Raw genomic sequence first — 14,531 nt, forward strand, 5'->3', positions numbered from 1 at the left:
TTTGGTATTGTACAGTTAAATACATTCTATTATATAGTATAATTATAATTTTTTTTATTCAAAAAATTTAACATTATTATTATTATTTATTGACTATTAAAAAATTTTAAATTTCAATTATTTTGAATTTAAATAGTAAACTAGTTGTATACATATCATCAATTAAAATATTTTTTGTGCATATTTAAATACTCTTTCTATCCTTTTTTTATTTATTTATTTTTTGAGATGTCTCAAAATTATATCTTTTTTTAATATCTAAAACTCTTAAATTTTTATATTTTAAAATTATTTTTATGATTTTTTAATATTAAAAATCATAAAGCTTTATTTTTATAAAAAAATAATTTAATATTAAATATAATAAAATAACAATTTTTTTAAACTCCGAAAAAATTAAATATAATAAAAAACATGTAATGTTATTTTGAGCATAATAGAAGTTTTTTTATATATATATATATATATATATACTTGCTTGTGTTTAGTTGTAGGGGTTTTAATAATTGGTATTAAATGTTTAATGGCAAACTCATTTGTGTAAAAATAGTTAGTTTCAAATTTATGATAAATCTATAAAATAAAATGAGCAATAAGTGTCACATGTGATCTAATTATCATTTGGTAATTCAATATGATAAATTAATTTGCTAAATATAATTATTAAGTATGATAAATTTAAAAAAATATTATTTACTTTTTATATTTTTTAAAATATTTACTTTTTAGACTTAAAAGCTTAAGAATTTAAATTCTAATTATTCAAACTAAACTCTAATACTTTATTAATCGACAATATATAACATAAACGTGCCAAAATTTAAACTCGACTTTAGGTCATTTTTTCTTACATTCATTTATTTTGCTATAATAAAGCATAATATTAATTAATTATTTTATATTATTTAAAATTTTTTAAACCTAGACTTATTGATAAACAAAAATGGATTAATGATTAACGATTATAGTCCTAACCAACATCAAATGAGTTTGAAGATATTTTCTTTATAAAAACAAAATATCAAAACAAATATCATAGGTTAAAATAATAAAAAATCTTTAAAATTTTCATTTTATTTAAATAATTTTTTATATTTTTATTGTATCAAAATAAATTTTTTATTTTTAATTTACATAAAAATAAGCATTTAATTTTTAATTTATATTTAAATAAATAAATTATTTTTATTTTGCATTTAGATAATTTTTTAATATAAATTAATTTTTTATTTTTTATTTAAAACAAGAGTTCATGTAAGCACAAATGAAAAGATAATAATTTATTTAAGTATAATAAAAATATAAAAACTTAATTAAATAAAATTAAATAGTTCAAAGTTTTTTCGAAGTATTTTAGCCGTTACTTTTCCGTGAAGCAAAAAGTGCAACATAAGAAGAAACCCACTCTCCAAAAACCTGAAGTCTCTCGTTCTTTCTCAGTGGATCCCCACTAGTAATCTAATCATGCTGACAGGTTATATGCTCGAAGCTTTTTGTTGAGTTTTTCCACTTTCCTTCATAGTTACTGACCCATTTCATTTTCTGGTTTATTGTTATTGTTGATTAATGAAACTGCTAGAAAATTTTCTTAATGGACTTCATTTTGGATTTTTTGAAATTGGTCTTCTTGCTTTTTCCATTTTTTATCTGGGTTTATTTTGGGATTTGATTTTATTGTTCCATGTTTGCTCCTTTATGTGATTGTCGATTTTTTTTTTTTTTTGGGTGTATATGGGATTATACTAGCTGTTAAGGAACCAAGCTAATGTGGGTTTCCGTTGTCTCAGCGTTGAATTTGAGGGTTGTAATGTTCATTTTTCTTTTTTACCGTTAAGTTTACGTAGTGGAAGTAATTTATTGAGTATTGAGATATTCCATAAGCAGTTGATTAAGCGTCTATATTGCATTAAAAAAATTAAACTTTATGTGCTTGAATTTCGCAAATGCGTCTAACATTTGAAAAGATCGAATTTTTATCTCTATGAACCCAATTTTGCTCATAGTACTGAAATATAAAAATGGTTAAGAGTTATAAAACTTATGGGAAAATTTAGATAGACATTCTATTCACTTTGAACTAAATTCAAACTTCGAAGATTTATGTTGCAAATTTAGGGACGAGTTTGAGTGGTGGTTAGTTAGAGGCGAAATCAGCTGTCAATGTTGAGGCTTTATCTTGGTTACATGTATTGCATAAAAAGTATACCCTATTCGGCCAGTTGCATAATGGTGTCTTCATGCAGCGGGTTCTTTTTTTCTTTTTTTTTTTTTTAGAATCTACTGTACATAATTCTCTTCCTCTTTTAGATTTGTTTATATGCCTATATGTAATTTGGAATTTTCTACAGGATGCTGAAGAATGTTGGACACAACTTTTATGCACACTTTCTCGGTCTCTTCAATCACCAGGTTCCAGGTAGTTTTGTGGTTTTTTTTTTTGGTCATTTAGATCACTATCACTAAGTTATGCTGACTGGCATGAGTTTGAGCAAATCCATGTTACTCCTGATAATTGAAACAGTCTCATAGAAGCCTGTCACTTGCGGCTTATCAAACTTTTTCAGCTACATTAGGGATTTTTTATATTTTGAGCAGTGTTATCTTGCGTATTTGTGTTGGTACTGCAATGCTTTGCTAGCATATATCTTCTTATTTTAGTAACCAACATCTATTTAGAAAAATAATACTATACTCTCTTTTTTTTTTTTCTTTCTACAGTGAAAATCTTGATACTGTAAAGGACCTTTTTGGTATTGAACTTGTAAGCAGGTAGATATCTACAGATTTGGTCATTGTTCTGTGTTTTTATTTAATGATGACATTGTTAAGTTATACGGTTTATATAAGTCAATGCCATGTTATGTAACTGTTGGATAATTGTTGATGCTATTCAAATACCACCGGTGCTGTGCATGCAAGAAATACTGATAAAGATCAAATTTCAACAAGTCTAGACAAGCAAAATCATAGCACACCTTGTCTTTTCATGCTAAAATCAAAGTAGTTTATGCACTTTCTAAGTTCAAGGGACATTAGGATTGTTGTGTTCTTTATTTGGTCTTTTGGGATAATTATTTACCCAATATTCATCTGTTTTGTCTATATGCCCCAAGTTTGTGTAAAGCATGTAAGTTATATCAACTATCTTCTTCCTATTCTATATGTGTATTAAGTATATTCATTCCTGCATGCAATGCTTTTCTTTTGTTAGTCTTACTTGTCAACTTTCTGGCTGAATGAAAAAGATTTGAGTTTAAGATAGTTATTGTGTTCGGTGCCCTCTTGCTGCTGATTGCACTTGTAATGTGTTTTAATTTATCTTTTTTTAAAATAAAAAATTAAGTAACAAATTTACGATATTGGATTTATTTTAATATCCCAGCCAATCTGCCATGCACATCAAATTACAAATTAATGTTAATGTCTATTATTATTCATCCTTTTGTAGCCTCATCATTAATTGAATGAAGAATCTGATTCTAAATACATTGATAGTTGACATGATTAAAAAGGTTTCTATATATAAGGGTTTAAAATCAGAATTGGAAAAGGCTTCTCCTGTCCTGGGGTGCGGTGCAATCTATGTGAAAGAGTCCCGAATTAATGGCTTGCCAAGGTAACTAATGGCTTCCTTTTTGCCTCTCTCTCTCTCTATATATCTATATATGTGTGTGTGTCTGTGTGTATATATTGTACATTTGTAATGTAGTCTGCTAAAATATCACGTGACATTTCTTTCTTATGTTACTTCACTGATGTAGATTCCATATGCTATTTTGATGCTTCGTACCACCCATGTTTTCATCCATCCTTTTGAAGAGAAGAATCCGGTAACTTTTTTTTGGGGTGAATTCTGAAGGTATTTGACTATTCAGTTTGTATGGTTTTTCTGGAACAGGGAGTCAAATCAAAAGGCTAAGATACTGCAGGTATGCAAATTTTAGTCTCTGACTTGGCAGACATGTTTTCATAAAGAAATATTTATTTTTGAATTAACTAACAGGAGGAGATGACTTGGTAAAGGCACATAAATTAATGAGAACCTTCTGTGAGTTTATTAAACAATGTTTTATCTGTGTTGAACATTCAATCCAATTGCATTACCTGATATGTGTTTCCCTTTTTCAGAAAGTGGATTATGTGGTGGAATTGGATGTTTATGATCTGTGTTCGGACGAACTTTGCAAACAATTGGAAGGTCCTCGCCAGGTAGCCATTTTTGCCATGTTTTTATGAATAATTAAATTTCAGTTTGCCATCATTGACCAACTTTTTCTTGATATGCAACTTTTAGATTCTGAGGGATGAGGAGGCAAAAAGCTTGGCTTGAAGGCTAATGAAAAGAGCTCTGGCTCAAAAGATGATTATGTCAAGATGACTGATGCAGAGGTGACTATAGGTGATTCAGCTTTAAGTGCAGACATGAGATAGCAATCCTGAGTAGTTGTGTTTGAGACAGTTTTTCATTCTTATGCATGCAGGGGTCATCAAATGCAAGTGGAGAATCATCTTCGACTGCATTTCAAGAAGGTAAAAACCCTCTATAACCTGATCTTTTGTTGCCCTAAACTGGTTACATGGGTACTTGTTTGCAGTTTATTCTCTGGATATATATATTATCAAGTGGTTACACCGAATGCAGCTTTCCTCTTTTATGTAAACGAATATCTGTTGAATAAAATGAGTTTTTAAAGCGCATTTTACAGGGACAAATTTCCCACCATCAGATTGTTATAAAGGTGCTATGTTTAAATAATTTGCTAACTCCTATAGGGAAGCTCTTGAATAACAAAATTTGAGTCCAATTGTACACCATAGTTGTTCTCTGTGAAGATGCAGTTATATTTCTCAAGTAATGAATGAGGTACTTGAAACACTTTTGACAGAATGGTTTCTTACTTCGTTTTTTCAGGGGTTCCCTCTGACAACGAAACACATTTTAACTAGGATTTATGATTTGGTTGCTGTGCTGACCCACAAAGGTCGAAGAGCAGATTCAGGGCATCATGTTGCTTGGGTCAAGCAAGAAAGCGGTCAGTTCCCTCGAATAGTTTGTTTGAGACTTTATTTCTATGCCATTTAGTATATATATTTATTGTTGTCCTAATTAATGATTGTCTTTAATCACAGGGAAATGGATTGAATTTGACAACGATAACCCTATTCTGCAGCGGGAAGAAGATATTGTTAAACTGTCTGGAGGTGGTAAACTCAATCTGACTGTTGTGAAATTCTAACCATTTCTTATACAAACAAATTCTAATGTACTAATGTTTTGAATTGACAATTCATCTCATCTCTTTACTGTTTACAATTATTGATGGGGAACATTCATTGACCCCATTGTTTTCTACGGTGTTCATCTTTTAACTGGTAATTTGTTTTCATTTTTTGGGTTTAGGTGATTGGCACATGGCATGCATCTGCATGTACAAGGCTCGTACTCTTTCAAGGTAATCTTGTTTTGATATGAGGTTTACTTTGATCCTGTTTTGCATTTAAATTAAACAGGAGCCTTCTTCATATATTGAGAACTGTGAAATGGCCAAATAGACTTTTTACAGAATTGTGTTGTACTTTTATACATTGTCACATACATTCAGTATTTAGTGTGTTCTTTAAATTGATTGAATTTTAAATAATAAACTGGTTGTTTTTCTTTGGAGACGATTTTGATCAAGAAAGAAGCTATTTTCAAATCCAATTTTTGAGCTAGAGCAATTTATTTTTCCTTTTTCTTAAATGACTTGAGATTCTTGATAATGATTATGTTAAATTTTGAGATGTATATTTTTTTTAAACCAAAAAAAAAATAGTTGTAAAATCAAAACTATATTACTTGCCATTGCCAAGTTTCATATTAGTTTTTGTGCTTATGCTTGGAATTTATTTTTATATTTTTGTTTACAAATTTCAGTGACATGACTGTCATATTGCCCATATCTTGAACTATATTAAAATACTAATCCATGTATTATCCATTTGTCCTGAGAAATCAACAATAAAATTTCAGAAATTGTTGCAATGAAAAGCCGCAAGTACATTGACGAGTGGCTGGAATTGGCTGCCAAAATTGGAAATGAAAGTCACAAAGAAGCAAAAGCCTTCTGCAAGTTCGAATTGACTTGACATCCAAAGGGCTCTTTCATTTTCATTTCCATCATAACCCATGATTTTGATTCAATATGAGACTAGGAAGCAAGGAAGTGGCAATCTGGTCAATATGTCTACTGAGTGCTGGACCAAGACCACCCGCATTTGGTCTTCATTGATGCCTGACTGCATCAATTTTGTGGGTAACCAAGCAAAGTCATGGCTTCTTACTCTTCAATTTTGGTGGCCAAATAAAACACAAAACCCCTTGTTGAAGGAACCTCGGGAGGGAAGCTAACTCCAAAAGAAACCAGTTCTCATTTCTTTGACGAGTGTCTTTTAAGGTTCATCAAGTAGGATTCCAAGTTGCCAATTGCTACCAACATATGAGGACCAACACAAGAACATCATTCTCTTCTTGGCCTCCAACGGTGATAATGCAACTTCTCAAAACTTTCATTTCAGCCATTAACCACCCTCAATTTCTGTAGGAAACTTGATTTCAGCCATTGATTTTTTTCCCCAGTTGGGTCCACCTCCTTAACTATATATAATAATGTAGTACATGCTTTTCTTGTGGGCCTAATTCCTCCATTTTTGCCAAAAAGGACTAGGGAGGAGCCCTGGCACATGTGGTTGGTAACAGATGACACTGTTAACCAAAAGGGTGGTCCAGTATTTCTCAACACATTATAGTGGGTGGTCCATAAGGGGCAGAAATAAAGAGAGCAGCAGCAGCATCATTTGATAGATTCAACTCCATTAGTTGAAAAATCATCACATCAATTAATCAGATATAGATTGATTCCTCTTAAACCCACCATTTCTTCCTTCCCAAATGAAGACCCTATCTAGCTAGGCTAGAGATAAATATGCCAAAGCAAATCTGGTTTGAAGCGTGAAGGACCCTAGTGATGTGTGTATAGGCTAGGCTAGCTATTCAACAATAACCCTACCACTAATTCAGTATTGATATTTACATGTTTTGTTTTTGTAGCATGTACCACCACTAAAGGCCACATGATCTCCTGAATAATAAAGCTTAATGATTGAGTGTTATGGGTAGCACTGTACTTTTTGAATGTCTTTAAAATGTTTCACCTGTTATTAAAGTTTGATATGATGTTTAATTTAAAAAATGTTAAAATGTCATCTCTCAAATATCTAAATGTCAAACTTAAGTGATAGGCTAAGGCCATGGAGTCTCAAGTCTCAACTTAGACACAAACATAACATTGATGTGATTCATTAAATGTTTGATTGATATTTATTTATTTATAAAGGATTATAGAATAATATTAAAGTAAATGATACATCCAATTTAAAACACCTTGAAAGATAAAAATTTGCATGCTCAGATATCTGGTCAAACAACCACAAGAAAACTTCAAAAATTTCTGAAATTTAACTTTGATTTATGCAATAATTTTTAATATTTATAATTTCTTTTTTTATCTTCAAGTTAATTTTTTTAAAAGAGACATAAAAATAAAAGAAACACTGTTCTCTTTAAATAAATATTGAATCTTGACAAGTTGCAAAAAGAAAAGGATACATTGAAATAACCAAAAAAAAAAAAAAAAATCCCAGTGAAGGGGGTTGGATTCTGTCTAGCTCTTGAAAGACAGAAACTTTAATCATATAGAGCTTCAACTAAGGAGATTGGATTTCCCATATCTTGTCGCATTCCACCAAACTCATGAACAACAAAAAATTGTCAAATTACTTTCCCTCATGAATGGCATACTAACTAACAATAATATTTAAAGCACACACAAAAAAAGCTATACACTACTACAAAAGGATATGAAGAGGAAAAAGGGGGAAAACCCTTTTCTTAATATTTTCTTCTCTTAATATTATCATTCATAAAACACTTACAAACACACCACAAGGGAGAAAAAAAAAAAGAAAATCTCAATAACTATAGAATGGTACAATTGTAGTATGGAAGTCTTTTGTAGCATTGTCATCTCCCATAGCATCATTTTTTTTTATAAAAAAAAAAAAAAAATTTCAAACTCCACAATTTTAATATAAAAATACACATACTTTATCATTAAATTAAATGCTCGGATATTCTCCTATGGCATCATTAAATACTACAAAATCATGCAATTATCATCACAACCTTAAGTTTTAATTACCATGATTAAGCAGAATTAAACAAAGGGAAAGTGGGGAGATATTAAAAAAAGGGGCAAAATTCAAAAATATATTTTGTCTATCTCTACTGAAAACTTGAACCTGGAGTGTAAATAGCAAGATCAGGCCAACCACTGCTACCACCAGTCCAACAAGTTGTATCCCCACTACCCTGCACACCCAAATAGCTCTCCCCATTATTATTGCTCTCTTCCAATCCCGGATCCCGACCCGAACCTTGATCCCTTCCACGAACCGGATCCAAATTCCCTCCGAAATCACCCATTTGCACCGTTTTCAAACCGGACCCATTTGGATTTAACCCTTCTAGAAGGTTCCCAAATTGCCCACTCGATGCCAACAGCGAGCTAAAGCTCCCACCGATATCCATCATCTTCCTATCTTGATCAATCGACAAGGCATACATCCGGGTCGGGTCCGTATGTGAACCTGAAGTCTGAACCCCCGAGTTCAAAACAATTTGCTGGGGAATCGTCGATGATGTTGTCAGCGGCGGAGAGGGGTCAGGGACTTTTTGGTTTCGGGTCAAGCCAGGGGTGGAATTGGGCTGGCGTTTAGGGTTGTTGGTGGAGGAGGATGAGGACGAGGACGAGGACGAGGAGGAGCGTTTGGTGTTCTTGCGAGTACCGCCACCCACAGGGATGTTACGAAGGGCGCCACCTTTGGTCCAGTAACGGCGGCAGTTCTTGCAGAAATGGCGGGGCTGAGACAAGTTGTAGTTGTTGTAGTAACAGAATTTAGTGTTGGTTGAGTCACACCGTGGGCATTTTAGCTGCTCTTGCTCTGGAAAACCCGGTCCTTTCATTTGTTGAAAACCCGTCTGATCTTGCATTTTAATTAATTCTCGTGACCTCAAACGAGTAAAAAGGATTACTTTTTCGGAATTGGGATGATAACAAAGACTTCAACTTTAAGCTCAAAAAGATCACTTTTTGATTGAATTGGATGACAAAGTTTTGTTTAGAGATTTTGAGATGAGAATGGATTTGTGAAAGGCGGCAAAGGAAGAAAGTTGAGTGTTGAGACTTGAGAATCTGAAGGCGGTGTTTTTGTTTCAAGGAATTAAAAAGCTTAGCCTTTGAAGCATGTTAAGTGGCAAAAAGGCCAAGGTGGTGAAACACTGAAAACAAGACAAAATGGAATGATATATTTGTTTTAGACAAATATTTTGGAATTCATAAAAACTGGGAGATAGAAATAATCAAACTATGAACTCTTTTATTAAAAAAAAAAAAAAAAAGCAAAACATTCAATCTCCATCAAAAGAAAAGAAACCAGAAACCCAAGTCAATGATCGGTTTTGAATCAAAGGAAAGTTATAAAAGAGAGGAGACACACACCAACCAAATTGTCAAAGTAGGTCTTGTTTTCATTTCAAAGATCGAAAGATGTAGAAAGAAGAATGACAGAAATAAGATATTGGGGTGTAGAAAATCCTGGAAGAGGCTGATACATGTGTGCGTGTCTCTTCGCGTGAGACTGACCACTTGACTTCAAATCGAGAGTGACCAGACACTTCTTTCTCTCTCTGGGTGTGTGGGGATGTGGGATTGGCTCGCGCTAGTTTATCTTTCTTTTCTGGACAGACCCACGAAAAAAAAAAAGCCGTCCACTATTCTAGTGTAATTAATTAAGAGTAATCCCAAAGTTTTTTATTAAGAAAAATATTTGTGAACACTGCCATTAATATTCTTATTCTTATATCTTTTGGGAATGTTGTTATTCTTCTTGTTTTACATTGCTGTTCCTTTTTTTTTTTTCTTTTTACAATTATTTGAGAATATATGAAGATAAGAAAGGAATGAGAATATCTGAAGTTGATAAAGAAGTTATAGGTATTAAGATTTTAAGATTTTAAGATTTTAATTTTAAATATTTTAAATGTTAAATGATTATATAAATTAATAAAATTGAATCTTGAATTCAATAAATAATCATTTTCATTAACTTTAAACATATGATTAATTTGGCAATGAGGTTGTTTTGTCAATAAGAATTAATTGTTTAATTTTTCTAATATATAAATAACAGTTGAAGTAAGTAGATTACACTCAATTCTAGCATATCATGTTTTATTCTTCTTTTTTTTTTTACATAAACATTTAACAAAGGGAACACTTTTAAAATCAGAATTTGATTATTTTAGCACATCAATTAAACAATTACTATATATATTTTTTATAAATTTAAATTTGATATATTATAAAAAAATTAAATACTAACATCTGATTAATAAAATAAATCAAATGATGTCATTTTATTAATAAAAATTTTTTAACATTAAATTTTTATATATTTATTTTAAAAGTTAATATTTATTAATTAATTAAATATTATTTTTTAATTCATCAATCGTATATAAAATTTATATATTAATAATATATTAAATACAAATTTATATTTTATTGACAAAAAGCTATGAATGAAAAATCTAACGGGACACATTTTTATTTATGGAAGTGCAAAATATGAAATATAAATATTTATCAATCAATTTTATAATATTCATTATAAATATACCATGAAAAAAATTAGAAAATAAGATAGATATTCGTCAAGCTATAAATAACATTCTGGACTAAACAACTTCGTCAATCCAAAAGCAACAAAACGAGACGTTTAATATGCTACCCTAATCTACTTAAAAAAAATGTCTTTATCACCTAAACAATGAAAAATGAAATGAGAAAAAAATAATTGGGAAAGCCTAATAGGTAATTAAGCTTAGCTCAAAGCTTCAAAATGCCAAAGGAAAGTGGGCCATATTTTTAGATAAAGCAAAAAAACTCATACCCGACGGGTTTCGGTTCGATCTAATTTTTTAATGTCGATTTTTTTTTTATTTTTAAAAATCAGGAATCGAATAGGGTCAGATCAGGTTAGATAGCATGAAGAAAAAATTGGAATCGAGTTTTAGGCAAACTCGACCCTATCTGACCTGATATATATATAAATAATTTTTTAATTAAATTTTAATTATTTATATTTATTTATATTTATATAATGATATTTTTAAATATTTATATTTAAAAAATAATATTTTATATTTTAAAAATAATATTTTATTAATTTCAGTTCGGGTCAGATCTGATACAGTTTATATAATATCGGATCGGATTCAAATATGAAAAAATAAAAAAAATTTCGAATAAAATCGGATTCGAATTTATTAAATCATTAAATCGGATCGAGTTCGAAGCGAGCAAAACTCGTCCCGAACCCGATAGGATACCAACATTACATATTTTATTATCAAACCCCTTTAACTTAGATAAAAAATAATAAATTTTCATAACATTTAATATATTCACAAATTATTATGTAATATTTAATATAAAATAGTATGAAATAATTAAGAATATTCTTAAATGAAATCACTAAGCCACAATCTTGATCAAGTAAGTCAACTAAGCCAAGCCAAAAAAGCCAACACTCCGAAGCCTGCGTGCACATAAAGCAAGTTCTCCCCTATGAGGCATCATTTTAGATTATAGTAGCGAATCAGGGCCGTTTATTGTGCACATGTTTGTATCAGAGCCGTGGAAATAGGAATATTAGCGCTATGGTGCATCACACCTCCCGGCGACAGTAGCCAATGTCACGGGTAACACGTGGCGGAACCCCACTATCCGTTGCGAGAACTTTAGCCCTGGGTTGGGGTGACGTGATAGGGTGGCAGCTAAATCCAGTGAATCGAATCTGAAAGCGTACGAGGTGGACCCATTTAATCCGAAATTTATTGGTCTGTTGCGTGTCCTACAGTAACGTTGGAGAAACACCCTTCTTACCGCCTGAAAAGGTTAAAGGAAATTTTTTACTGCAGTAAAATAAAATCTTTATACTTTATAATAAGACACTTTACCCATGAACACTTTGAATGCTAATTTAACAATTTATATCGAAGCCAAATTTGATATAATCCAAAGTCAAGATCAATTCGATCAAAATTCATAATAATTTAAATTTAATATTCATATTAAAATTTTAATTATTAATTTATTTTAATTTAAAATAATTTAATTAAAAAAATCAAATCTCAAATGATTTAAATAGGAAAGAAACTATGCTTAAAAAATTCAACATCAAAATAATCCAATTCAAATCATTCATTTGCCACTTTTAATTTAATAATGAGATAATTTTTAAAATGAGTAACAGACTATTTGATAAGCATGTAAAATTAGGTTTTTGAATTTTTTTTGTAAAAGCTTTCTGAAAATATTTGAAACATAAATTTCCCTTTTCAAACAAAAAAAAATCCCCCACTTATCTTGAATTGGGCAAATCCTTTTTCCTTAATTGACTATGTCAAAAAATTATTGGATTTATTTATTGAAAAGATTTTCATTAAAAAAATCTATAAGTGATTGAACAATGTGATGTTGAGCTATGTACTGATCATTTTTTAGATGCATGCTTAAGAAATCAATTTTTGAAGTATCAATGATCATCTTTTTCTCTGAAAGCATTATCTCATATTATTGAATAATTTGCTGAAACTTATTCAATAACTATATATGAGATAATCATTTTCTCAACCTTAAAAACTAAAATCAAGCTCAAGTTTTACATCTCAAAACCCTACACTATAATCAGATCAAAAACCTTTACAATTTATGATTTCTCATACACAAACCCTTCCAAAAATACTTCACTAGATGACTTAAAACAATCTCCTTCAATTCTCATTTGAAGATATTTTTTTTTTTACCTTTGAGATTAATATTGAATCTCACATGGACATTGTCAATTCAGATGACAGTGTGATTTTGGCTAAAATGTAAATTTAAAATTTTCAAAAAATAATATAAATATATTATGTTATTTTAAATATTGAAAGGTAAAAGTCTTAGGATCAAATGATAAAAGTTTATCAACATCTTTATGGGTACAAATAATTAAAAAAATTATTTTTTTTAAATAAAATTTTGATTTTAAATTTTATGAATAAAAAATATAAGTATTAAAATAGCTTGATTCTTTTATAAGATTTAATCTATTAGACTATAATAACTCAAAGTAATTATCGGATTCTATAAATAAATAAATAAATAAAGGTTTGATTAAGGGAATGGAGACATCGACGGAAAAGATTGCATCAAGAAAGAGAGTGAGTGTGCATAAATGATGGGGAGTAGGGAGGCATGATCTGGGGCCCAAGAGGCCCACAAAGAAAGCGTAGGTTCCAGTAAAAAGTCCTGTCCCGTCCATGTCTCTCCCGCATGCAACCCGGCTCAAATGGCGTCCCTCAAATCTTTCCACCGGATTCAGCGCTCGGGTTTTACTTTTATTTTTTTGAGGCTTTTTATTATTGTTGAAACCACTTATTTAAAGGGTTATCACTCATCAAGTGTTTATTATATTCTAATTGAGATAATGAATAAATTAACATAAGAATTATTCAATAATCACATGCCTAATAATATAAAGTAAATTTATTACACATTCGAATAAATATTTAATTAATAATAAAAAATAATAAATATATCTGTTTTTTATTTTAATAATAAAACTAAAATATCATTCCTTTCACATAAAAAAATTAATAGTCATTGTATAAGATAATATAACTCATATTATACATATACACCATATCAAATGTTGAAATATAATTTTTAACTATATTTATGATTAAAAAAAAGTCAAAAGCATGTATAAATGGGATCTCCTCCTCACTTAGGTATGAGAAAAAAATTTATAAATTTAAAAATGATTCGAAAATATAATATTAAGTTTAATTCGAATTAAGTTTGAATATTAAATATATTTATATTAAATTTGAATTGAGAGATAAAAAATAAAAAAAATGAATCGAACTGAATTATATATTTTAATTTTTATTTATATTTTAAAATTTATAAAATAAAAAATAATTTTATATCAAAATTTATTTAAATATATTAAAATAATATATAAAAATTATAAATTATAAATCAGATCAATAAAATTTAATTCATTTTAATTTGAATAAAATAAAAATTCGATTTGAATTTTAAAATTTTATAATATTATATAATATTTAAAAAAAATCAAACCAAATCCAATTTAAATCATTATCTTCGATATCCCCACTGTTATTTTATTCTATTCCGTTCTTCTAAGAAAAGTTACATGCAATTATACACCATATAATAACTTAAAGGCTTGTTTGGTTAGAAAGACGAAAAAAAAAAAAAGATGGAAAACTTATTATTATAATTACTTTTTAAGTAATTTAATCATTAAATTAAAATTTTTTTTCATATTTCTTATAAAGTCATAGAGAGAATTTT

At 29.5% G+C, this 14,531-nt stretch overlaps 1 protein-coding gene and 1 pseudogene across 2 annotated transcripts; one reads left to right on the plus strand and one right to left on the minus strand.

Moving 5' to 3' along the window:
* The first annotated feature begins 1,345 nt into the window (after nt 1-1,345).
* Nucleotides 1,346-7,152, plus strand: LOC111274169 (ubiquitin carboxyl-terminal hydrolase 6-like; annotated as a pseudogene). Its single transcript, XR_016334264.1, has 12 exons — nt 1,346-1,474; nt 2,349-2,416; nt 2,719-2,769; nt 3,449-3,616; nt 3,899-3,929; nt 4,129-4,209; nt 4,295-4,389; nt 4,482-4,530; nt 4,913-5,033; nt 5,131-5,202; nt 5,402-5,453; nt 6,196-7,152. The product of XR_016334264.1 is annotated as a ubiquitin carboxyl-terminal hydrolase 6-like (transcript).
* Nucleotides 7,153-7,902: 750 nt separating this feature from the next.
* Nucleotides 7,903-9,801, minus strand: LOC111318603 (dof zinc finger protein DOF3.1-like). Its single transcript, XM_022921479.2, has one exon. It carries the CDS (start codon nt 9,089-9,091, stop codon nt 8,324-8,326), a length of 768 nt encoding a protein of 255 aa, XP_022777214.1. The 5' UTR covers nt 9,092-9,801; the 3' UTR covers nt 7,903-8,323.
* Nucleotides 9,802-14,531: the final 4,730 nt, after the last annotated feature.

This window comes from Durio zibethinus, chromosome 26 (assembly GCF_047325235.1).
Source record: "Durio zibethinus cultivar Kanyao isolate XHJ-2024 chromosome 26, ASM4732523v1, whole genome shotgun sequence".
Classification (NCBI taxonomy): domain Eukaryota; kingdom Viridiplantae; phylum Streptophyta; class Magnoliopsida; order Malvales; family Malvaceae; genus Durio; species Durio zibethinus.

What these genes read in the sequence shown, in the direction of transcription:
- LOC111318603 (XM_022921479.2), bottom strand. Translation starts at nt 9,091, where the DNA reads ATGCAAGATCAGACGGGTTTTCAACAAATGAAAGGACCGGGTTTTCCA.